The sequence below is a fragment of the Thalassophryne amazonica genome, chromosome 1 (genome assembly GCF_902500255.1).
Source record: "Thalassophryne amazonica chromosome 1, fThaAma1.1, whole genome shotgun sequence".
NCBI lineage: Eukaryota > Metazoa > Chordata > Actinopteri > Batrachoidiformes > Batrachoididae > Thalassophryne > Thalassophryne amazonica.
Genome location: NC_047103.1, coordinates 47,557,052 through 47,584,655, shown reverse-complemented (window position 1 = coordinate 47,584,655; position 27,604 = coordinate 47,557,052). Strand labels below are relative to the sequence as shown.

Here is a 27,604-nt window from a genome sequence, read left to right as displayed (position 1 = left end):
TTGAGTGTCAAATCTGCAAAAATAGTCCCATTCCTGTTTGCCTGAAAAATCTCTGCAGTGACATTACAGCACCTCTCTGAAAAGCTGAGAGCTTTTCAATAAAAAAAGAAAAATATATATATAAAAAGTCTCAAAGAACCAGCTAATCAAGAAAAAAAAAAAAAAAAAAATCACTCTTCTCTCAGTTGGTGGAGAGCAAACTTATGTCCTTTTCAAGTGTATAACTTCTATTTTAAATTAAATAGACGTCATAAAATTAAGGTATGCCCCCAACACCGAAACAAACGTCAAGGCAGTGCTGTGCTAAAAGTTCAAACATTTCCACTGACACAATAAGCTGCTGCTATTTATATTTCAATGTACAATGTTCAGAGTTATGTAGTTCTTTGGAAGTGCAACTATAACTGAAGAAGACCAAACTCCAAATTATGCAGTGATAACATTTTCACAAAATGTCAATAGAAGCAAAACATTTTCAGAAACGTAAAGCGCTTACTGGTACAATGCATGTGATCAGCACCAATATATTTAAAATTTAGTAATTGGTAATAAATGGACCTAACAAGCAAAAACACTGGGATGGCCCTTCATTACAGTTGTTGTACAGTTCACAACTACAGTTCAACTGAATAACACAAAGGGGAGGGGGTGGGGGTGCTCACAGTGAGACAACCTCCATTAACAACCTTTGTGAAGGTCGAGACTTTTCCTCAGCTCTGATGCTGTACCTGTTTGAGGAGATTCACAAAGCGTCCAAGAGTAGAGACCAAGGCCACAGAGAATCCAGTTAGACCTTTGGTACTGTGCTGTCTTGGACTCTTTATGGACACTGGTATTGTGTCAGGTGTCAATGAATCCAAGTCAGCCTGCACCTGGTCTAACATGGTCTGTAATAGACCCAGACTGGACTGGTTCACATTGAGAGAGCCGACAGAAGAACCATCTAGCTCAGAACTCTCAGGAAGCCAGTTCTTCCTCCTGCTGGAGCAACTATCGATCCTGTCTGTAAACACACATGCAACCCAAAAACACAGTGAGACACAAAACAGATTTTTTTATTCCCCCCTCTTCACTGCAGTGTTTAGACACTCTTATCAAGGCATTGACACACAGAGCAACATTTCTTGAACATACCAGACTGGTTTAGACGCAGCTCAGGGTTCAGGACTTGCGATACCAGGACAGCTGGAGACTGCATCCAATCCTCTGATGGGCTCTGTCTGGACCGTACACGCTTAACAGTGGTGCTGGCATTGAGAGCTGATAAAAAGATATGTTTAAGTGTCGAAAAGAGCCAATCAAGAGAACTCAATCTTTGATTGTTCGTGAGGCCGCTTCAAAAACAAGTATAAAATGTGTGTGCTAGTAAAAGCTCTGGGTTGCTCTTTCTTCATCCTACCTGTTTGATGGGGTTGTCTGAACAATGTGCACGGTGTTACAGCAACATTATCTCCCTGTTCAGAACTGGCAAAAGGTGTCTGCTTCTGTATCACTTTACTTTGCATCTTTGTCTTCATTTTTTGAAAGTTGGTCCTGCGTTTGTGATGAAAAACACAGTGGTGAAAGCAGCACCAGTGAGTTATTACCTCTTTTTATGGTAAATAACATATCAGTTGGTAGTTTTTGTTTGTTTTGCAGAAAATGGTACCTTTGGATGACTTGATAGTCTGGACTGCCTGTAAGAGAGGTGTCCTCTTGTTTGTTAAGAACCTGAAATGAATAAATACAGACGCAAACATGCTAATGACCACCAAAAAGCTTAGGTTAGATTTTTATTTTTTTACTTGGAAGTGGTCCCACAGAGATAGGAAGACAGTCATACAGAACTTTGTTATAAACAACATGTGGTACAAATAAACTAGAAGGTGCATGTGAAGTGTGCATCCCTCCAGTGGGGTCATAATGTCCAACCATCATAACCTCTGGTAAGGAGGACTTTTACATTGTGATATATTTCTTTGTGACATCATAATATCCTTATCTACAACCCGAAAACAGAAATGATTGGGACGACATGATAAAATAGAAAAGCTGAAAGGACTTACTGGTATTTTATTTTCCACATTATCCCAATCTTGTCTGATTTGGGGTTGTAGATGAGGCAGGCTGAGATTAAAGTTACATTTCTGAGTATCTCGAGCAAATACAGAAAAGTGAACAATTGATTGAAATACATGTAAAAATGTTTTGCAAAATCTTGCACACAGACAAGTGTGATCACATAACCTCTGCCCCTCCTCCATCACATAGTGGAGGCAAAGAATGTGTGAAACAATAGCACACACTGGTATTAAGCAAAACTGTAACCTTCAGGATGACATCATCTTGGATTTTCATTTATTGAAACAAACCCACCTGCTGCTCCATCATATTCTTTCTGAGGACTGAGAGCTGAGTCAGAGGATCTGGTCTCTGGGGCACAGGCAGTGCTGAGTCAGAATCACAGTTTGGGGCCACGGTTACATTGGGATGTCCTACAGAAATACAAACACTCACTACATGTACAGTACAGGTTAGGCAATCACAGAATTTTGAAGCCAATTTTTAAAGAAAAATAACATTTAACACTTAATCTTCTCAGACAACTATAAAGCCTTGGTCAAAAAGACCATTTTTTCCCCTAGTAGTAGGAAAGTTATTGTTTTTTAAAATGTTGCATTTACTTAGCACTGATTGTGTTATTAAAAATAGAGAATGACATGCATGGTACCAGTCTGCCTGCGTGGAGCATCTGCAAACAGGTCTTTTACCACAGCCAAAGCTTTGTCAGAGCGAGCCAGAACATCCTGCAGCAGCATCTGGTCAGAGAAAACCTGCAGTGATACAACACACCACCATCACTGCCAGCAAAAGCACGCTGCTAACAAACCCAGAACCACAGAGGAGTTCAGCACAGAATTCTATTTAGAGAATACACTTGCACATTAATTACAAAGAAGGGGATTAGTTTTTCTGGTGAACAGGGTAGGCATTTATACAACTTACACCAGAGGTACTCCCCAGGGTTTACAAGAGCTGATTAAATTTATGTGTTCTTTGGTGCTAGTATTTGCATATTACTGAAAATGAACTGATATATATTGTGAACAATATGTGATATTTACAGCATAGAGACATGCTGTGCAGTGGAGATGGATTAGATTTTAGGGCTGTTTGCGTTACACATACAAGTGCACTAATTAGGGAGCTAATGTAAATAAATTGTTCCAACCGACATAACTCAAAAATGCTTGCTGAGAGATGTATTCAGAATGTGTGTGTGTGTTTGTTTGCGTGTGCATGTGTGCTTCAAGCTCTCAGTAAGAAATACTCAAGCAAAACAATCATCATCAGCTTTAACCTGGTTTAAGAAAAAACATAAATAAATGTTCCAGTAGGCACAGAAGCCACAAATAAATAAATAACAATTTTAAAAATAAATAAATTAAATTAAATTTGCAAAACACACCTCCCTGATGATGCTAAGACTGGCCTGGTCCATGGGTGCAGGACTTCCACCATGTCTGAGTCGTCGTTTTATTTCTTTTTCTCTCAGCTCCCACTGAGCCACAGCCTTGTTGTGGGATTTGTGAATCTCATGTCGATGATTCTGAAGTCAAAGAGCACAATGGCACAACCAAAATTAACATTCACTTCCATTATCATTTATTTCAACCACTTTTTTTAGTTGTTTATTCTTCTTCTTTTGTTGATTAAATTATTAACAATAAAAACCACCTACAAACATCAACCTGAGTTACAGGGAACCTAAGTAAAGTTATAATCAATGATCTCTTACCAAGAATAATAGACAATCACACTCATACAGGAATGCTTAGTTACAGTAACACACACAGCAAAACAAAACACGCAGGAACTTAGGCATTTTAGAAGTTTATGTTGAGGCAGCAACTGCTGTACATCCCTGATTGTTTCAGTCCTGTCAGCTGACATTACTGATGTTCACTTCAGAAATGACTGCTCTGGAAATCAGTCAGTCAACAGAAATTTAATATACAACAATATCCTGAAAAAACGTGAATTTTTCATTATTTGATCAGGACAAAAGGCCAACATTTCACAAATTTTATATCCTATGAGGCTCTGCTGCAACAGTGTAAACTGAGTATTTTTCAGCTTTGGACTGTGAGTTGAGCAAAGCACATGAAGAAGTATTTTTACCCAGTTATCTGATATTTTACACACTGAATAAATTATTCATGAGACCATCTTCACATTGTATTATTATACTCAACAAAAATATAAACGCAACACTTTTGGTTTTGCTCCCATTTTGTATGAGATGAACTCAAAGATCTAAAACTTTTTCCATATACACAATATCACCATTTCCCTCAAATATTGTTCACAAACCAGTCTAAATCTGTGATAGTGAGCACTTCTCCTTTGCTGAGATAATCCATCCCACCTCACAGGTGTGCCATATCAAGATGCTGATTAGACACCATGATTAGTACACAGGTGTGCCTTAGACTGCCCACAATAAAAGGCCACTCTGAAAAGTGCAGTTTTATCACAAAGCACAATGCCACAGATGTCGCAAGATTTGAGGGAGCGTGCAATTGGCATGCTGACAGCAGGAATGTCAACCAGAGCTGTTGCTCGTGTATTGAATGTTCATTTCTCTACCATAAACCGTCTCCAAAGGCGTTTCAGAGAATTTGGCAGTACATCCAACCAGCCTCACAACCGCAGACCACGTGTAACCACACCAGCCCAGGACCTCCACATCCAGCATGTTCACCTCCACGATCATCTGAGACCAGCCACTCAGACAGCTGCTGAAACAATCGGTTTGCATAACCAAAGAATTTCTGCACAAACTGTCAGAAACCGTCTCAGGGAAGCTCATCTGCATGCTCGTCGTCCTCATCGGGGTCTCGACCTGACTCCAGTTCGTCGTCGTAACCGACTTGAGTGGGCAAATGCTCACATTCGCTGGCATGTTGGAGAGGTGTTCTCTTCACGGATGAATCCCGGTTCACACTGTCCAGGGCAGATGACAGACAGCGTGTGTGGCGTCGTGTGGGTGAGCAGTTTTCTGATGTCATTGTTGTGGATCGAGTGGCCCATGGTGGTGGTGGGGTTATGGTATGGGCAGGCGTCTGTTATGGACGAAGAACACAGGTGCATTTTATTGATGGCATTTTGAATGCAGAGAGATACTGTGACGAGATCCTGAGGCCCATTGTTGTGCCATACATCCAAGAACATCACCTCATGTTGCAGCAGGATAATGCACGGCCCCATGTTGCAAGGATCTATACACAATTCTTGGAAGCTGAAAATGTCCCAGTTCTTGCATGGCCGGCATACTCACCGGACATGTCACCCATTGAGCATGTTTGGGATGCTCTGGACCGGCGTATACGACAGCGTGTATCAGTTCCTGCCAATATCCAGCAACTTCGCACAGCCATTGAGCAAGAGGAGTGGACCAACATTCCACAGGCCACAATTGACAACCTGATCAACTCTATGCGAAGAAGTGTTGCACTGCATGAGGCAAATGGTGGTCACACCAGATACTGACTGGTATCCCCCCCAATAAAACAAAACTGCACCTTTCAGAGTGGCCTTTTATTGTGGGCAGTCTAAGGCACACCTGTGCACTAATCATGGTGTCTAATCAGCATCTTGATATGGCACACCTGTGAGGTGGGATGGATTATCTCAGCAAAGGAGAAGTGCTCACTATCACAGATTTAGACTGGTTTGTGAACAATATTTGAGGGAAATGGTGATATTGTGTATGTGGAAAAAGTTTTAGATCTTTGAGTTCATCTCATACAAAATGGGAGCAAAACCAAAAGTGTTGCATTTATATTTTTGTTGAGTATAGTAGTTGCAACTTGACTGACAAGTTCACTATAGTTCATACTTTGAAATATTTGATCTGCATCCCGTTCACAAGAAAAAGATCCCATTGTTACAAGGCGCAGAAGGTGAAACAACTTACCAGCTCTTCAGGAGTCAGCTTGTGCACAGACAGATCACTGACAGTGCTCTGAAACAAACAACAATCACATCAATTTCAGACCAACTATTGGCCGTTTAAATTGAGCGTATATTTCTAATGGTATCACGAACTAATAGATTAATTTACTTTTCATGATGCAATCACAAAAAGGCATGAGATTGGGTTGTATCAACACATACTCAGAACCCCCCTTTTTTATTACAGTCTGTCTGAGCAGATCTGCGTTATTTCTGCTGAACAGACCGTAATTTTTTGGAGACTTAAAATCAAGTCAACGTGACACAAAAATCACAATTATGGAATCTTTACAATTACAACCCCGATTCCAATGAAGTTGGGACGTTGTGTAAAATGTAAATAAAAATAGAATACAATGATTTGCAACTCCTCTTCAACCTATATTTAATTGAATACACCACAAAGACAAGATATATAATGTTCAAACTGTAAACTTTATTGTTTTTGTACAAATATTTACTTATTTTGAAATGGATGCCTGCAACACGTTTCAAAAAAGTTGGGACGGGACAACAAAAGACTGGGAAAGTTGATGAATGCTCAAAGAATACCTAATTGGAAACAGGTGAGTGACATGATTGGGTATAAAAGGAGCATCCCCAAAAGGCTCAGCCGCTCACAAGCAACAATGGGGTGAGGATCACCACTTTGTGAAAAACTGAATGAAAAAATAGTAATGTTTCTCAACGTTCAATTGCAAGGAATTTAGGGATTCCATCATCTACAGTCCATAACATAATCAGAAGATTCAGAGAATCTGGAGAACTTTCTACACGTTAAGCGGCAAGGTTGAAAACCAACATTGAATGCCCGTGACCTTCGATCCGTCAGGCGGCACTGCATTAAAAACCAACATCATTGTGTAAAGGATCTTACCGCATGGGCTCAGGAACACTTCAGAAAACCATTGTCAATTAACACAGTTCGTCACTACATCTACAAATGCAAGTTAAAACTCTACCATGTAAAGTGAAAGCCATACATCAACATCCATAAACGCCGCCGCCTTCTCTGGGCCCGAGTTCATTTGAAATGGACAGATACAAAGTGGAAAAGTGTGCTGTGGTCTGATGAGTCCACATTTCAAATTGTTTTTGGAAATTACGGACATCGTATCCTCTGAACAAAAGAGGAAAAAGACCATTCAGATTATTACCAGTGCAAAGTTCAAAAGCCAGCATCTGTGATGGTATGGGGGGGGGGGGGGGGTGCTAGTGCCCATGGCATGGGCAACTTACACATCTGTGATGGCACCATCAATGCTGAAAGGTACACCCAGGTTTTGGAGCAACACATGCTGCCATCCAAGCAACGTTTTTTTCAGGGACATCCCTGCTTATCAAATCAAATCAATTTTATTTATATAGCGCCAAATCACAACAAACAGTTGCCCCAAGGCACTTTATATTGTAAGGCAAAAGCCATACAATAATTACAGAAAAACCCCAACGGTCAAAACAACCCCCTATGAGCAAGCACTTGGCGACAGTAGGAAGGAAAAACTCCCTTTTAACAGGAAGAAACCTCCAGCAGAACCAGGCTCAGGGAGGGGCAGTCTTCTGCTGGGACTGGTTGGGGCTGAGGGGAGAGAATCAGGAAAAAGACATGCTGTGGAAGAGAGCAGAGATCAATCACTAATGCTTAAATGCAGAGTGGTGCATACAGAGCAAAAAGAAGTGAATAAAAAGAAACACTCAGGGCATCATGGGAACCCCCCAGCAGTCTAAGTCTATAGCAGCATAACTAAGGGATGGTACAGGGTCACCTGATCCAGCCCTAACTATAAGCTTTAGCAAAAAGGAAAGTTTTAAGCTTAATCTTAAAAGTAGAGAGGGTGTCTGTCTCCCTAATCTGAATTGGGAGTTGGTTCCACAGGAGAGGAGCCTGAAAGCTGAAGGCTCTGCCTCCCATTCTACTCTTACAAACCCTAGGAACTACAAGTAAGCCTTCAGTCTGAGAGCAAAGCGCTCTATTGGGGTGATATGGTACTATGAGGTTCTTAAGATAAGTTGGGACCTGATTATCCAAAACCTTGTAAATAATAAGAAGAATTTTAAATTCTATTCTGGAATTAACAGGGAGCCAATGAAGAGAAGCCAGTATGGGTGAAATATGCTCTCTCCTTGTAGTCCCTGTCAGTACTCTAGCTGCAGCATTTTGAATTAACTGAAGGCTTTTCAGGGAACTTTTAGGACAACCTGATAATAATGAATTACAATAGTCCAGCCTAGAAGAAATAAATGCATGAATTAGCTTTTCAGCATCACTCTGAGACAAGACCTTTCTAATTTTAGAGATATTGCGCAAATGCAAAAAAGCAGTCCTACATATTTGCTTAATATGCACATTGAAGGACATATCCTGATCAAAAATGACTCCAAGATTTCTCACAGTATTACTGGAGGTCAGGGTAATGCCATCCAGAGTAAGGATCTGGTTAGACACCATGTTTCTAAGATTTGTGGGGCCAAGTACAATAACTTCAGTTTTATCTGAATTTAAAAGCAGGAAATTAGAGGTCATCCATGTCTTTATGTCTGAAAGACATTCCTGCAGTTTAACTAATTGGTGTGTGTCCTCTGGCTTCATGGATAGATAAAGCTGGGTATCATCTGCGTAACAATGAAAATTTAAGCAATGCTTTCTAATAATACTGCCTAAGGGAAGCATGTATAAAGTGAATAAAATTGGTCCTAGCACAGAACCTTGTGGAACTACATAATTAACCTTAGTCTGTGAAGAAGATTCCCCATTTACATGAACAAATTGTAATCTATTAGATAAATATGATTCAACCACTGCAGCGCAGTGCCTTTAATACCTATGGCATGCTCTAATCTCTGTAATAAAATTTTACTATGATGAATTCTGAAACCTGACTGAAACTCTTCAAATAGACCATTCCTCTGTAGATGATCAGTTAGCTGTTTTACAACTACCCTTTCAAGAATTTTTGAGAGAAAAGGAAGGTTGGAGATTGGCTTATAATTAGCTAAGATAGCTGGGTCAAGTGATGGCTTTTTAAGTAATGGTTTAATTATTGCCACCTTAAAAGCCTGTGGTACATAGCCAACTAATAAAGATAGATTGATCATACTTAAGATCCAAGCATTAATTAATGGTAGGGCTTCCTTGAGCAGTCTGGTAGGAATGGGGTCTAATAGACATGTTGATGGTTTGGAGGAAGTGACTAATGAAAATAACTCAGAACAATCGGAGAGAAAGAGTCTAACCAAATACCAGCATTACTGAAAGCAGTCGAACATAAAGATATGTCTTTGGGATGGTTATGAATAATTTTTTTCTCTAATAGTTAAAATTTTATTTGCAAAGAAAGTCATGAAGTCATTACTAGTTAAAGTTAAAGGACCCACCAAATTTAGTGAAAAAGCATTGCCATTCTATGAATTTGCTCTTACAGAATATCTCAGGATGGAAAACCTGATGTTAAGGAAAAAAAAAAAAACCAAAGCTAATTAAAAAGGAATAAATTGAGACATAATTATACCACAAAACCAATGGTGATATTTCTCACGACAAAGCATTCTGGCAGTAAAACTAAAGTCACGACTTTACAGAATACAGATCAGACAGACAGACACACACACAAAATAATTTTCTGACCTTTGTTCAGCAATTTTGTTATTTCCCCACATTATTAATATAATAGTCACTTATGAAAGCTCACTCCACAATCCTTTGTCAGCTTGTTGCTGCACCAGAACGCTGCACAAAACAGCATTTTCATCACTAACCCAAGTTTAAGTCAGCGAATAATGTATTTCTATTTAATCTAATGATGACACGTAATTCACCCTATTGAGATATCCCATAATCCCTTGCTGCAATCTAAATAACAGAGAGACCACATGACAACAATTGCAAATGAACATTATACTACCAAAATGTACATTTTTATGCCTTTCACAACTTGCTAAAAGAAATATTCCAAATAATCCATGTCTGCTACATTCAACCTGCATAGAATTTCCTCATAGGCGCAAACCGAATTTCAGACATATATATTACTCTGGGGAAAAAAAAAAAAACAAAAAAAACCAGGACAAACGGTGTTCGAACAAACTTCACTTTCCCCAGAACGACATGAAGAGGAAACGATCGCAGCTCACAGCAACTCCCATTGAAAATAACAGAGAAACAAACTGAGCTTCTCTCATGTTTACATTAAAACAAACAGTAACAACGTCTAAAAACCCAGAGAATATATTCATGAGCGTTTTAGGTACAATATACAAAGAGTTTTATGTTGCCATGTTAATGCTGTTGTCCGTGTGCAGCAGTTAAATTGAAGCTTTAACTGACCGTTTCAATGCATTTCCCAATGTTACTGACATCTCGTAGAGCGGCGACCTCAATGAGATTTTACGGGATTTGAAACCTCAAAAAAGGGTGAAGCAAGATGGCAGCTGCCTGGCAACAGCCAGGAGTGCCTGGCAACAGATCAATAGAGTGCCGCTTCCGCCACCTAGTGGATTAAATCGCTCGTACGTCACGCGAACAAAGCTTCAGAAAACTAACGTTAGTGGCTCAGAAGCTAGTAGGTTTGCCATGGTTGGTCCACAGGGTCCACACACCAGTGTTTAATTACTGAAAAAGTATCATTTTATTCACTAACAATCAACTTTGGAATAATTTTTATTGCAATTCCCGAGAGGAGACTTTGGAAAGAGAATCAACTTTTAGAAGTGTTCCTGAACTCTACACAGAGGTGAGCAATTGTAAAGAATAAATTAAAATATGCTATTTTACTCATAATTAGCTTTGCATGCTAACAATGGTAATTATGATAGATAATAGTTAGATAGATAATAGTTCCTGTAACTGTAAATATAATATACACATTTAACTATTAATACTGCGATTTACTGCTGTTGATAAAGATGATGACCGTGTTTGGGGTATTATTTTTAATTAATTAATTTGTGCATTTGTTTTGTGCAATGTTTGAACTACACAGAGGTAAGCTGTAGTTCTTGAAACAGTTTTTAAATATAATATACAGATAAATTGTGACTATTAATACTGCAAATTATTGCTTTTGACAAAGTTGATGACCATTCTGCGGGTATTATTTTTAATTAATTAATTTTTTATTTATTTATTATTTATTATCGTATGAATAAAAACACACTGTATAAACCTGCAGCTTCGATGGCAGACTCCTGGGGTGGGCTAACAGATTTTCCTTGTAGATCCAGTCCACTCATCGAAGAGGATTTGCAAATCATTGTATTCTGTTTTTATTTACATTTTACACAACATCCAAACTTCATTGGAATTGGGGTTGTAATCCACAATTCACACCGTGGAAAAATGTTGAGGACTGATTTAAACGTTAATGTGTCGATGCGGCTTTTGGACACGTAAGAGGTCAGAACAATGTTATCAACGCGGGCAACACTGGCTGATGAAGAGCGCAAAGGTCAGGCCAGCATCAGTAGGACACATGGTGGAGTCGCCGAGCAATCTATGCAAAAATCTGATTTTTTAGTAGCAGGAGGTGGTAATGGTAGAAATTTTTTTTTTTCAAATATGCTTACATCCACTTCAGAGATTGTGCATTGTGTAATTTGGGAGATATTTCATATAGGAAGTGGGTGTCTACATGACAAAAAAAACCCCACCCCATGCAAAAAACAAAACTGCAATATACAAGGTCTGTCCATAAAGTATAGGTCCTTTTTATTTTTTTCAAAAACTATATGGATTTCATTCATATGTTTTTACGTCAGACATGCTTGAACCCTCGTGCGCATGTGTGAGTTTTTCCACGCCTGTCGGTGACGTCATTCGCCTGTGAGCACTCCTTGTGGGAGGAGTCGTCCAGCCCCTCGTCGGAATTCCTTTGTCTGAGAAGTTGCTGAGAGACTGGCGCTTTGTTTGATCAAAATTTTTTCTAAACCTGTGAGACACATCGAAGTGGACACGGTTTGAAAAATTAAGCTGGTTTTTGGTGAAAATTTTAATGGCTGATGAGAGATTTTGAAGTGATACTGCCGCTTTAAGGACTTCCCACGGAGCGGGACGTCGTGCAGCACTCCCAGGCGCCATCATCAGCCTGTTTCAAGCTGAAAACCTCCACATTTCAGGCTCTATTGATCCAGGACGTTGTGAGAGAACAGAGAAGTTTCAGAAGAAGTCGGTTTCAGCATTTTATCCGGATAGTCCACTGTTAAAGGAGATTTTTTTAAAGAAAGACGTGCGGACGAGTCCGCGCGTCGGGACGCAGCCGGCGCGGTGCGGCGGCACAGGAAAAACACCTCCGTGTTGATAACCATTTGTAAAATCCAGGCAGCTTTTGATGGCTTTCAGTGGAGTGAGTATATGAGAAATTGTTTAACAGCTGGACATGTTCCAACTTGTCCTTAAGGCTTCCAACGGAGGTGTTTTTCCTGTGGCGGAGCGTCGCGGCGGCTGCGTCCCGACGCTGCAATCCGCCCGCACGTCTTTCATTAAAAAAATCTCCTTTAACAGTGGAATATCCAGATAAAATGCTTAAACGGACTTCTTCTGAAACTTCTCTGTTCTCTCACGATGTCCTGGATCAATAGAGCCTGAAGTGTGGAGGTTTTCAGCTTGAAACTGGCTGACGACGGCGCCTGAGAGCGCTGCACGATGTCTCGCACCGTGGGAAGTCCTTAAAGCGACAGTATCACCTCAAAATCGCTCATCAGCCGTTAAAATTTTCACCGAAAACCATCTTAATTTTTCGAACCGTGTCCACTTCGATGTGTCTCACAGGTTTAGAAAAAATTTTGATCAAACAAAGCGCCAGTCTCTCAGCAACTTCTCAGACAAAGGAATTCCGACGAGGGGCTGGACGACTCCTCCCACAAGGAGTGCTCACAGGCGAATGACGTCACCGACAGGCATGGAAAAACTCACGCATGCGCACGAGGGTTCAAGCATGTCTGACGTAAAAACATATGAATGAAATCCATATAGTTTTTGAAAAAAATAAAAAGGACCTATACTTTATGGACAGACCTCGTATACTGTAATTTTAACATCTTTTGAAATATTAGAATGTAATTGTTTTGACCTCATGATTAGTTTTGATAAACCCTGCATTGAACACAACATTCAAGTTTATGATATATAATGCTCCTGATTTGGTAGTACTTGTTTTAGAGAAGTCACAAAAGCTACATAAGTACTGATATTATTACAGTGATCATGCAATTACACATGTAATTTCAAGTCACAGCATGGCAAGTTGTAGTAAATCAAGTGTCAGCCAAGCCAAAAACAAGATCTCAGGCTAAAGAATTTCCTTTGACAATGGTTTATGTTTTTAAAGTTTTTGAAGAGCATGGCCTCCTCCTAAGTTCTGTTATTCACACAGTGTGACTGAAATAAAACCTTTGACAATGGTTTATGTTTTAAAAGGTTTTTGAAGAGCATGGCCTCCTCCTAAGTTCTGTTATTCACACAGTGTTACTAAAATACAACTTTTGTGAAAGAATTGTGTTTATAAAGTTTTTGAAGCGCATGGACAAACTTTTCACACAGCAGAATAGCCAGATAAGTGAAAACAGACCACACTTTGTTACATTCAAGGGGTGGGAGGTTATTTTCAAGATATAGGATTAATTTTGATGCCAAAATGCTGGTATTAATATTGTGAATCATTTCCCAAGTGGATGTACTGAAATTCTGAATTGTGATTTTACCACCTCCTGCTATTTTTAGAGAAAGTTTAAAAAAAACGAAAATCCGTATTTCCATGGAAAATTTAAGTCACCTTGACACTTGCACAAATTTGATTCCCGCACTGGCACATAATCTTGCATGTCAATGAATAAACCCATTGTAAACTGTTTTAAACTGTGCAGGGCTGGGTGCCATTGCACAAAGAAAATTTTTGAAATGTTCAAAATTTCTGGCACACATAAATTTCATCAGAACCAAAAAATCCGCACAACCTGAATGCTCCTGTGCAAAAAAGCTTTATTAGGTACCGATAATGGTGACGTTTCAGGCGCAGCCCTTCTTCAGCTTGTGTGTGCATGAAGAAGGTTCATGTTAGTTTAACAGTGTTGTAAATGTTATTGATTTATTGTGTTTTGTAGTTCAACTGGTTTAGTTTAGTTAAGTGTCACATTCTTGTTACCATGAGTGAGAACTGTACTGCATTTGATGTCTTCTGCTCCAGTCTCTGTTTGTGGGTATGTAAAAATAAAAGTAACTGCTTGCAGCAGAATGCAGAAAAAACAAAAAGCTCTTGCACAGATTTTGTTCTTCTGCGCAGTTTGCCAAAATATATTAAAAGCGAAGTGGCTTGCGTACATGCATGCATGTGTATAACTTTGATTACGGACAAACTGGGGAGAGCCGACATTTGCAGTTTAGTATGCTTATGTATTTTGGGTCAAGGATGAACACCGCAAAAACGCAACATTGATAGGATTAATATTTTTGGAGAAACTACAGACATTAGCTAACAACACTGAACAGTGGACGTTGATAATTACATTCTGGACTCACACGCCATTCCAGCAGGGGGCGGGAAATCATCTATATATTAAAAGAGTGTGTGTGTGATTGTATTTAGTAGGTTCAAAGTAAGTACATAATATAATTGTAAATACGTTAAAATCATGGATGACATAAGAAAGTGAAAACACTGTGGTCCATTGTGGTCCATTTAAAAATCAAATGCCAAAATAAAATAAAATAAAAATAATAATAATGGTGTGTGTGATAACAAGAACCTAAACAATTTAGAAATACACTAAGACAGTAAATTAACATTAAAAAAAATTACATAATTAACAGGAAATAAAATGGTTGAGTTCTTCCTCCCCAATCTAGAGCCTGTGGATCCGCCACGGGCAAAACACCAGTTAGTATACAGTATGGGAGTGCATGGAGAACATGTCAGTTCCGGCAAGGTGAAGTGGTGAATCAGAAGGCGAGAAATTATACTTCCGCGACTGGTCACCCAATGAAAACATTCTCAGACTCTATTGCTTGTTTATTGAAATCAGCTGGTTTAGTTTTGCCAAACTTGCTTCTAACAGCCAGCTGATAGCTCTCACTGCCCAGAACGATGAGATGTATTCACCTAGCTGACCTGAAATGAACCATTGTACATTAAACTGACTTTATTGATAAGTCTGACCCCTTTGAAAAGTGACTACATTACATGTATTTGAGTTCGGCGATGTTTTCATTGGCCAAAAGCAGCCACTAGAGGGCGCTGGGATAAAGTGCGCTTCAATCCCATGGCTATTATTATTGTAACAAAAAAGATACATTTTTCTTCATGTTTTAATTTGGAATATCATGTGCAGCATTCCCATTGTATTTGTGTGTACAGAAATAAAAGCTATCATAAGGATTTTGAGCATTACTCATTTTTTGAGTTTGACTCGGGTCTGCTTGAGGTTTCTTCCTCAATTATCATCAGAGGTAGTTTATCCTTACCACTGTCACCCGTGTGCTTGCTCTTGGGGTTGGTAAGATTAGACCTTACTTGTGTGAAGCACTTTGAGGCAGCTTTTTGTGATTTGGCACTATACTATAAACTAAATAAATTGAATTTTTAAGAACACATACAGAACGCAACTGTAACCAGCACATACTCACCACCCACTCTCTTCTTGTTACTGCTGTCTTCTTGAGGCGAACAGGCTTTTTACCTTTCGTCTGTAGTTGTGAACGCCCAGTTCTCGAAAATGACATCTGTGTGCAGTGATATGAAAAGATAAGTTACGCATATGAAGTGACTCGGCGTCAGTTGTCACACAATTCGGCAAACACTGAAACAGCACTTACGTTATAAAACCCAAAGTCACGGTGGGATGAAACTGTTTCGTTTTTAACTCCTTCGTTTCAGCCTTAACGTTGTTAAAACCTCAGAAGAGGCGAAAAATCCCTCTCAGTATGATGTTGGATGTGTACGCTCGTGTATCACTTTTTCGACAGTGTCGCCCCACTTCCTTCTGTGCGGTTGCCGTGGATGATGCCCGAATGTAGAGCATGATGGGAAATGTAGGAACAGTAAACCATACACCCTCGTGTAGCTTAGCTATGTGTAGAAGTTCGATATCTGTAGTGAAACGCTTATTTCCATATTCTTTAGCCTCTAGTTCACCTTTTTACGAGTGAGATTTTTACATTATTGAGTCAGGCATATAAACCACAACTTTCATTAAAGATAGTAACAATAATAATAATAATAATAAGTATTATTATTATTATTATTATTAATATTATTATTATAAACACATCCATATAAAAACTGTATTTTAAAACTTTTCGACAAACAAACTTTATTTCACAGGATGGTTGGGGTAAATGCGCAAGCTACCACTAGGTGGCACTATCTCCATACAAACCGTAGTGTGCCTTGATAGTGCCTCTATCAAAGCACACTATTAAACACTAGAGTGCCACTCCTTTGCTGAGGAGAAAACTCACTAAGGACCTTTCCGACACATAATAATAATAATAATAATAATAATAATAATAATAATAATAGCCAAATGCTGTATGGACACTGACAATGTTTTGGCTATTTTAGATATAAGAGCATTTTTTTTTTATTGAAAGGAGAAAAAAGAATTTGGCTCAGTGTACAGACTGTCAGCTTGAGGGTGATTATATCCAAAGTGGGTGAACAAGAATTGTGTAGACATTACATCAGTTTGTATTTGTTATTTTTGCACTGATAAAACCTCCTGATTTGATATCCTGTAGGGTTAAATCAATCATTAAGAAATATAACTATGTCACAGAATGGCAAAACTGTGTCATGCAAAACTGAGTGATTGCGTATGAATCAGACAAGTCTGAAGGAGTTCCAATTTTTTCCTGATGTTGTATCAGTCATAGCTACAGTGGCGGTGCCAGGAAATTTTTGTTGGGGGGGGGGCTGAGAGGGAGCTGGGGTAAAAGTTGGAGGGGTTCCACAGAATGTCGTTGAAATGAACAATATATAGTAAATTGCTTTATAAATACCAAGGTATATGTTTTAGTCACCCATGCTCCTCTAAAATGTGGTAAAATTTACCAGTAATAAAATTATAACGATAAGTGAAGTTTTAAGAGTGGCCGTAATAAATATTTAGGAAACCTAAATTTTTGGAGTATGGAGTTAAATTTGTCTCATTAATACTTGCAAATGCACAGAGGGTGATTTACAAATATTTTTTGATTTGTACACATGCTTTGTGATCCACAAACACAAATTTTTAATTTGTAACTTGTGTGTGGGTTTTTAGAAATAAATGTTTATTTGCAAAACTGAAAATTCTGTTTGTGAAGGGTGATTCAGCATTGTTGGATCACCAAACACACATTCATCACTTGGCTCAGTTATGCAATATTGAGACATTCTCAGCGCAAAACTGCAGTTGAGATCCACAAATATGTCAGTCGCTATTCACATTATTGGCATAATTATTGGGGGGGCTGAGGGGGGCTCGGCTCATTATTGGGGGGGCTTAAGCCCCCCCAAGCCTCCCCTTGGTGCCACCACTGCATAGCTACATGGTACAATGGAACAGAGAAAGGCATCCACAAAATGAATTCCTTCTCCCGTCATGAAAACAGCTTTTTGTGACATTTTTTAGATAAATTTGCACAAGTTTGCTAATACATAAGATAATGTGCTTATCTTGGTTTCAAAATCTTTGCTTTTTATGGAGTGTTGATAGAAGCAGTCATTCATCCATTTTCTATACTCGCTTACTCCAATTAAGGGTCACCTGGAGCCTATCCCAGCAGTACACCCTGGACAGGACGCCAGTCTGCTGTAGGGCCACATATAGACAAACATGCACATTCACACCCGCACGCACACCTACAGACAGTTTTTCCAATCCACCTAACGTGCATCTCTTTGGATGTGGGAAGAAGTTGGAGCACTAAAGAATGTAACTGGGGGGCGAGTCTCCAACAGCACCTGGAGAGAACCCACAGAAACACGGAGAGAACATCTAAACTCCACACAGAAAGGCCACAGTCTGGAATTGATCCCATGATGCAACAGTGCTAACTACTAAGCGAACATGCTACTTTGATAGAAGCATGTACCAAATTATTTAAATGCATTATCTGTAAAGCCTATCTGCCAAAATGAAGTTGCTCCCCCCAGCCCCAACAAACTAACAAAAAAAACCTGACGTGTGATCATATCAAAATCAAATCAAATCAAATCAATTTTATTTATATAGCACCAAATCACAACAAACAGTCGCCCCAAGGCGCTTTATATTGTAAGGCAAAAGCCATACAATAATTACAGAAAAACCCCAACGGTCAAAACGACCCCCTATGAGCAAGCACTTGGCGAAAGTGGAAAGGAAAACTCTCTTTTAACAGGAAGAAACCTCCAGCAGAACCAGGCTCAGGGAGGGGCAGTCTTCTGCTGGGACTGGTTGGGGCTGAGGGGAGAGAATCAGGAAAAAGACATGCTGTGGAAGAGAGCAGAGATTAATCACTAATGATTAAAAGCAGAGTGGTGCATACAGAGCAAAAAGAGGTGAATAAAAAGAAACACTGGGCGCATCATGGGAAACCTCCCAGCAGTCTAAGTCTATAGCAGCATAACTAAGGGCCTAAGGGCAGTGCCTTTAATACCTATGGCATGCTCTAATCTCTGTAATAAAATTTTATGGTCAGTAGTATCAAAAGCTGCACTGAGGTCTAACAGGACGAGCACAGAGATGAGTCCACTGTCTGAGGTCATAAGAAGATCATTTGTAACCTTCACTAATGCTGTTTCTGTACTATGATGAATTCTGAAACCTGACTGAAACTCTTCAAATAGACCATTCCTCTGCAGATGATCAGTTAGCTGTTTTACAACTACCCTTTCAAGAATTTTTGAGAGAAAAGGAAGGTTGGAGATTGGCTTATAATTAGCTAAGATAGCTGGGTCAAGTGAAGGCTTTTTAAGTAATGGTTTTAATTACTGCCACCTTAAAAGCCTGTGGTACATAGCCAACTAATAAAGACAGATTGATCATATTTAAGATCCAAGCATTAATTAATGGTAGGGCTTCCTTGAGCAGTCTGGTAGGAATGGGGTCTAATAGACATGTTGATGGTTTGGAGGAAGTGACAAATGAAAGTAACTCAGACAGAACAATCGGAGAGAAAGTCTAACCAAATACCAGCATTACTGAAAGCAGTCGAACATAAAGATATGTCTTTGGGATGGTTATGAATAATTTTTTCTCTAATAGTTAAAATTTTATTTGCAAAGAAAGTCATGAAGTCATTACTAGTTAAAGTTAAAGGAATACTCGGCTCAATAGAACTCTGACTCTTTGTTAGCCTGGCTACAGTGCTGAAAAGAAACCTGGGGTTGTTCTTATTTTCTTCAATTAGTGATGAATAGTAAGATGTCCTAGCTTTACGGAGGGCTTTTTTATAGAGTAACAGACTCTTTTTCCAGGCTAAATGAAGATCTTGTAAATTAGTGAGACGCCATTTCCTCTCCAGCTTACGGGTTATCTGCTTTAAACTGCGAGTTTTTGGGTTAAACCACGGAGTCAGGCACTTCTGATTTAAGGTTCTCTTTTTCAGAGGAGCTACAGCATCCAAAGTTGTGCTCAATGAGGATGTAGCAGCTATTGACGAGATAATCTATCTCACTCACAGAGTTTAGGTAGCTACTCTGCACTGTGTTGGTATATGGCATTGAAGAACATAACAAAGAAGGAATCATATCCATAAACCTAGTTACAGCACTTTCAGAAAGACTTCTACTGTAATGAAACTTCTTCCCCACTCCTGGGTAGTCCATTAAAGTAAATGTAAATGTTATTAAGAAATGATCAGACAAAAAGGGGTTTTCAGGGAATACTGTTAAGTTTTCAATTTCTATGCCATATGTCAGAACAAGATATAAGTGTGGCTAAGGTGGTGGGTGGGCTCATTTACATTTTGAGCGAAGCCAACTGAGTCTAATAATAGATTAAATGCAGTGTTGAGGCTGTCATTCTCAGCATCTATGTGGATGTTAAAATCACCCACTATAATTATCTTATCTGAGCTAAGCGCTAAGTCAGACAAAAGGTGTAAAAAATCACAAAGAAACTCACAGTAACGACCAGGTGGATGATAGATAATAACAAATAAAACTGGTTTTTGAGACTTCCAATTTGGATGGACAAGACTAAGAGTCAAGCTTTCAAATGAATTAAAGCTCTGTCTGGGTCTTTGATTAATTAATAAGCTGGAGTGGAAGATTGCTGCTAATCCTCCTCCTCGACCCGTGTTTCGAGCATTGTGACAGTTAGTGTGACTTGGGGGTGTTGACTCATTTAAACTAACATAATCATCCTGCTGTAACCAGGTTTCTGTAAGGCAGAATAAATCAATATGTTGATCAATTATTATATCATTTACTAACAGGGACTTAGAAGAGAGAGACCTAATGTTTAATAGACCACATTTAACTGTTTTAGTTTGTGGTGCAGTTGAAGGTGCTATATTATTTTTTCTTTTTGAATATTTATGCTTAAATAGATTTTTGCTGGTTATATATGGGCTTACCTGTGATCAAGGCATCACAATCATGGGCACATGAGCATCATAATCATGTTTACAGCCCTCTTGTGACCACATCAGGAACTACAACCCCTGGCAATAATTCTGGAATCACCGGCCTCAGAGGATGTTCATTCAGTTGTTTAATTTTGTAGAATAAAAGCAGATCACAGACATGACACAAAACTAAAGTCATTTCAAATGGCAACTTTCTGGCTTTAAGAAACACTATAAGAAATCAAGAAAAAAAGATTGTGGCAGTCAGTAACGGTTACTTTTTTAGACCAAGCAGAGGAAAAAAAATATGGACTCACTCAGTTCTGAGGAATAAATTATGGAATCACCCTGTAAATTTTCATCCCCAAAACTAACACCTGCATCAAATCAGATCTGCTCGTTAGTCTGCATCTAAAAAGGAGTGATCACACCTTGGAGAGCTGTTGCACCAAGTGGACTGACATGAATCATGGCTCCAACACGAGAGATGTCAATTGAAATAAAGGAGAAGGATTATCAAACTCTTAAAAGAGAGTAAATCATCACACAATGTTGCAAAAGATGTTGGTTGTTCACAGTCAGCTGTGTCTAAACTCTGGACCAAATACAAACAACATGGGAAGGTTGTTAAAGGCAAACATACTGGTAGACCAAGGAAGACATCAAAGCGTCAAGACAGAAAACCTAAAGCAATATGTCTCAAAAATAGAAAATGCACAACAAAACAAATGAGGAACGAATGGGAGGAAACTGGAGTCAACGACTATGACCGAACTGTAAAAAACCGCCTAAAGGAAATGGGATTTACATACAGAAAAGCTAAACGAAAGCCATCATTAACACCTAAACAGAAAAAAACAAGGTTAGAATGAGCTAAGGAAAAGCAATCATGGACTGTGGATGACTGGATGAAAGTCATATTCAGTGATGAATCTCGAATCTGCATTGGGCAAGGTGATGATGCTGGAACTTTTGTTTGGTGCCGTTCCAATGAGATTTATAAAGATGACTGCCTGAAGAGAACATGTAAATTTCCACAGTCATTGATGGTATAGGGCTGCATGTCAGGTAAAGGCACTGGGGAGATGGCTGTCATTACATCATCAATAAATGCACAAGTTTACGTTGATATTTTGGACACTTTTCTTATCCCATCAATTGAAAGGATGTTTGGGGATGATGAAATCATTTTTCAAGATGATAATGCATGTTGCCATAGAGGAAAAACTGTGAAAACATTCCTTGCAAAAAGACACATAGGGTCAATGTCATGGCCTGCAAATAGTTCGGATCTTAATCCAATTGAAAATCTTTGGTGGAAGTTGAAGAAAATGGTCCATGACAAGGCTCCAACCTGCAAAGCTGATCTGGCAACAGCAATCAGAGAAAGTTGGAGCCAGATTGATGAAGAGTACTGTTTGTCACTCATTAAGTCCATGCCTCAGAGACTGTAAGCTGTTATAAAAGCCAGAGGTGGTGCAACAAAATACTAGTGATGTGTTGGAGCGTTCTTTTGTTTTTCATGATTCCATAATTTTTTCCTCAGAATTGAGTGATTCCATATTTTTTTTCCTCTGCTTGGTCTAAAAAAGTAACCGTTACTGACTGCCACAATTTTTTTTCCTGATTTCTTATAGTGTTTCTTAAAGCCAGAAAGTTGCCATTTGAAATAACTTTAGTTTTGTGTCATGTCTATGATCTGCTTTTTTTTCTACAAAATTAAACAACTGAATGAACATCCTCCGAGGCTGGTGATTCCATAATTTTTGCCAGGGGTTGTATAAGGTCAAAGTAATAACTGTTTTGGAGCATGGTCAGGTTTCTAATTATGATGAATATGAATTATGTTCATTTAGGAGCTCTTTACAGGTAATTTAGGGGGGAAATGTGTAAATTATGCGTCCTAGAATATTATGGTAGTTATTTTGTTAGACTTGTTTGCTGAACATTTATCTAATGCTACAAATTCTCCTCAGATATTTGACATTTATAGTGGCGATGTGTCTTTTTTTTTTTTTTTTTTTTTTTTGCATTCACTGCCCTCTGATCATTGTGATGATATCTGTCAGCTAAAATACTAATGCCAAATTTTTGATACAGCCTGAATGATGTATATTCTATAACACTTGCCTATGTTGGTTATTTTCTAAAATTCTTTTAATCTGCTATCTTCTTGTCCATAACGTGGGTGCTGAAGTCTTGCAAGCCACCCTGCAAATGTACAAAAGCCACATCCCATGCACTTGAACTGTGTGTCTGTGATGGATCCTGCTGAAAAATTTACAACAAAATTACTCATGGAAAGCTTGTTAGTTTTGCACAGACTTATGCTGTTCATTGTAATATTGTATTTTCTATTAATTGATGTTTTGAGATGGTGGTATTCTTTTGTCAAAATCTGTAATTAAATAGAAGCAGTGTACTTGCATATTGATCTGTTATAACATTTAAAAGATTAAAGTTCAAAGGTATTTGTATGTTTCGAATATGTGGATTACATAAGCTTGCTATATGTAAAAACAGATATACCACACATGAACATTCACCCATTTTTACTCTCCTTAATACTTTGTGCAGTATATCATAATAATAAAGTAAATTTAATTTTCAAGGTAAACAGATAACATGTTTGTTCTTTCAATGGTCACAACCTTTTTCTTTGGTAATAAAGAACATTAGTAACATCTCAGCTTTGGGTACCACAATATTATGTACAACTCAGGTAGTCAATTGGGATAGTCAGAGAAATTAAGAAAATAGATAGACGTAGCCTATAGGGAGCCGTACAAGAAGTTAGACTCTCAGGAAGGAGAAAAGGACTTGTATCGACTGGCCAGACAAAGAAACCCAGCAGGAAAGGATGTGCATCAGGTTAGGATGATAAAGGATGCAAAGGAAAATGTGCTGACAAGCCAGGAGAGTGTGTTGTGAAGGTGGAGGGAATATTTTGAGGAGCTGATGAATAAAGAAAATCCATCCATTTCCTATACCCACTTACTCCAATTAAGGGTCACGGGCCGGCTGGACTCTTATCACAGCTGTCATAGGGTGTGAGACAGGGTACACCCTGACGCCAGTCTATCGCAGGGCCACATATAGACAAACAAACACATTCACACCAACACGCACACCTACAGTCAGTTTAAATTTTCCATTTCACCTAAGCTGCATGTCTTTGGATGTGGGAGGAAGCCAGACCACCCGGAGGGAACCCATGCAAACACAAAGAGAACATGCAAACTCCACACAGAAAGGCCGAAATGAAAAAAATGAGAGAAACAAAAGGCTGGATGATGTGGAGAGAGTAAATCAGAAAGTGCAAGGGATTAGTAAAAATGAAGAGAGGGCAGCTAAGAGCATGAAGAGTGAAAAGGCAGTTGGTCCAGGTGACATTCCGGTGGAGGCATGGAAATGTCTTGGAGAGATGGCAGTGGAGTTTCTAACCAGACTGTTGGAAAGTGAGAGGATGCTTGAGGATTGGAGAACAAATGTGCCTGTTCTGATTTTTAAGATCAAGGGTGATGTGCAGAACTACAGTAACTATAGGGCATAAAGTTGATCAGCCACAGCATGAAGTTATGGGAAAGAGTAGAAGCAAGGCTTAGAAAATAGGTGAAGATCTGTGAGCAGCAATATGGTTTCATACTGAGAAAGAGCACCACAGATGTAATGTTTGCTTTGAGAATGCTGATGGAGAAGTAAAGAGAAGGCCAGAAGGAGTTGCATTGTGTGTTGTGGCTTTTGAGAAATCTTATGACAGGGTGCCAAAAGAAGAGTTGTGATATTGCATGTGGAAGTCTGGAGTGGCAAAGAAGCATGTGAGTGTAGTGCAGGACATGTACAAAGATAGTGTGACAGCAGTGAGATGCGGAGTAGGAATGACAGACTCATTCAAGATGGAGGTGGGATTACACCAAGGATCAGCTCCGAGTCCTTTCTTGTTGCAATGATGATAGACAGGTTGACGGATGAGGTCAGACTGGAGTCTCCATGGACTATGATGTTTACTGATGACATTGTGTTCTGTAGCAAGGTAGAGAGCAGGTTGAGTCTAGCCTGGAGATGTGAAGATATGCTCTGGAGAGGAAGGGAATGAAAGTCAGTAGGAGCAAGATTGAGTACATATGTGTGAATGAGAGGGAGCCCGGTGGAATAAGTGTGGTTACAAGGCCTAGAAGTGGTGAAAGTAGATGAGTTTAAATATTTGGGGTCAACTAAAGTAATGGAGAGTGTGGTAGAGAGGTGAAAAAGAGAGTGCAGGCAGGGTGGAGAAAGGTGGCAGGAGTGATTTGTGCCTTAAGAATATCTACAAGAGTGAAAGGGGAAAGTCCATAAGACAGTAGTGAGACCAGCTATGTTGTATGGCTTAAAGACAGTGGTACTAACAAAAAGATAGGAGGCAGAGCTGAAAATGTTGTGATTCTCTTTGGGAGAGATGAGGATGGACAGAATTAGGAATGGACATATCAGCAGGACAGTACAGGTCCAACCGTTTGGAGACAAAGTCAGAGAGGTGAGATTGAGATGGTTTGGACATAGCAGAGGAGGGATTTGGGGTATATAGGGAGAAGGATGCTGAGGATGGAGTCATTAGGCAGGAGGAGAAGAGGGAGGCCAAAAAGGAGGTTTATGGATGTACTGAGGGAGGACATGCAGATGGTTGGTGTGACAGAGGAAGATACAGAGGACAGGGTGAGATGGAAACAATTGCAACGCTGCAACGGAGCTTGCAGCGAAGGACGACGGGTTACACTCGGACTAACCTCTTCTTCCCCGGCAGTATCCCTTTCTGCACACACTATTCTATTTCAGCAGTGGGTGACTGATCTTAAACATAGTAAGTCATACAAATCTAAGCATATTTCATTGTCGCTGGTAGGCAATACAACTGCTTCTAGACTACTGTTATTTATCTTGCTATTTATTGGAAATGTTGAAATTAACCCAGGTCCTGACTCAAATGTATTTATCCCACTTTTTATGTGTTTTTTAAGTTATTATGTCAACTTTTTTACACTTACTAGTGCTGGAATGTACACATCTATCACAGAATGTACACCTCCAAACCTATCATTTCCTACTCCCACTCTGCTGCACCACCGTGCCCCCCTCATAAAACTGGACTCTGCTCCTGTACTTCCCTTTTTTTATAGTACAGAACCAGGTCCCAAACCAAAGAAGGATAATCGAGTTTGTCATTCCAGGAAAAATCCAAAAACTTTATACCAGCTTAGTAGAAGCAAAGGTCTCAAAATCTGTCATCTAAATATACGCAGTCTTGCACCAAAAATAGATGAATTGAAAATTATACTAGCAGAAACTAAAGCCCATGTAATGGCAATCAGTGAATCCTGGCTAACACCAGAAATTCCTGATTCTTTTCTCTCCATTGAAAACTATAGTTTATATTGGAAAGACCGTATTGGTAAATGTGGAGGTGGAGTGGCACTCTATGTAAGTCAAAATTATGCGCACTCCATATCAAAAATTGAAACTGCTTCGGAGTCACTGCAGCTAGTTATTAATTTTACAAATCAACATGCAATTACAATTATAGTAACGTATAAACCTCCGAATGTAAATCCGAACCTATATGTATCTCAACTCTCTGATATATTAAAATTAGTGAATACAAAGGAATTGATTGTACTTGGTGACCTAAATCTGGACTGGAATGACAGCTCATCTAAACCATTAAAAGCTCTTACAACCAAACTTGGACTTACTCAGTTAATCAAAAACCCAACTAGAATTGGAAAAACACGCAGCTCTGTGCTTGATCTCATCTTCACTTCTCAACCCTCCAAATTCGCTCTCTCTGGTATAGTAGAAACTGCTATTTCTGATCATTTCCTCACATATGTAATCAGGAAAAAAGCCAAGAATACAAAAGGTCATGCTAGTCATCCAACTGTGACCAAAGTACCAAACTCTAATCCACGATTAAACGAAGAGATTGACAATATTGATTGGTCAAATGAAATGCAACTTAGAAACCCTGATCAAATCTGAATTAATTTTCATGAGAAAAATCGAAGCTGTAATTACAAAATATACAACTGTCCGAACGATAAAACAGCGGCAAAATTAATTACCTTGGATTAACTCCCAAATAATTAAACTTCTTAAACAAAAAGCTACATCTTTAAAACAATATAGAAAAACCAAAATGCCAGAGAGTAAATATCAATTCAGGCAAATTAGAAATAAATGCACGGCTGAATTATACAAATCCAAAATGACATATTTTCAAAACGTAATTGTTCGAGCTGGCTCAAATCCAAAAACGCTATGGCAAGTACTTAACAACATAATAGGAAACAATAAAAAGAATAACTTAAATAAAATTCAAATTAATATCGATGGTAACCTTGTCACGGAACATGAAAGGATTGCAAGTGCTTTTAATGATTATTTTATATCCTCTGTAAAGGAGTTATCCTCTGTCTTCACATCTCCTGATGTTACAACAGTGCAGACAGGTCTTCAACCATTGTTCTCCTTTTCAGAAGTCTCCCAACAAGAGATATCTGCCACTTTTCAATCCTTAAACAACTCTCACACACGGGATGTCACTGGCTTAACAACGAACTTCCTGAAGACACACTCTGAAAGCTTTGTACCTTTGTTTCACCATCTGATCAATTTATGTATTAGACTCTCTGTGTTTCCATCTTCCTGGAAAACTGCCCTGATCATTCCCATATTTAAATCAGACAGCCCTACATGCATTTCAAATTACAGACCAATAGCTATACTTTCAACAATATCAAAATTACTAGAAAAACTCTGTATAATCATCTTATCAACTTCCTGGAGAACAACCACCTGCTCAGTGACTCTCAGTATGGTTTTCGGTCCAAACGTTCCACTATGTCTGCTCTTCTACTGTTCACTGAACATATACGCTCTGCTTAAAACAAAGGACAGGTTACAGGTGCAGTTTTTATAGATTTCCGTAAAGCATTTGATACAGTAAATCATCTCATTTTACTAAGTAAACTTCAGTCCTTTAAGCTGTCCCAAAGTGTGCTTGACATGATTACATCCTATTTGAGTGGCAGGTTTCAAATAGTCAAAATT

General features: G+C 39.0%; 1 protein-coding gene across 2 annotated transcripts in view; it reads right to left on the bottom strand.

The window, feature by feature from the left end:
• The window catches only part of spice1 (spindle and centriole associated protein 1), a 55,911-nt gene extending 39,963 nt beyond the window's left edge, over window positions 1-15,948 (bottom strand). For both annotated transcript variants that reach the window (XM_034169319.1, XM_034169324.1), the window contains exons 1-10: window positions 15,800-15,948; window positions 15,611-15,706; window positions 5,960-6,007; window positions 3,449-3,589; window positions 2,711-2,813; window positions 2,356-2,474; window positions 1,649-1,710; window positions 1,400-1,533; window positions 1,135-1,260; window positions 729-1,003 (exon numbers count right to left, since the gene is read on the bottom strand). In XM_034169319.1, the coding sequence (XP_034025210.1) occupies window positions 729-1,003; window positions 1,135-1,260; window positions 1,400-1,533; window positions 1,649-1,710; window positions 2,356-2,474; window positions 2,711-2,813; window positions 3,449-3,589; window positions 5,960-6,007; window positions 15,611-15,706 (1,104 nt within the window). In that variant the 5' untranslated portion in view covers window positions 15,800-15,948. The remainder of the gene's footprint in view (window positions 1-728; window positions 1,004-1,134; window positions 1,261-1,399; window positions 1,534-1,648; window positions 1,711-2,355; window positions 2,475-2,710; window positions 2,814-3,448; window positions 3,590-5,959; window positions 6,008-15,610; window positions 15,707-15,799) is intronic.
• Window positions 15,949-27,604: the final 11,656 nt, after the last annotated feature.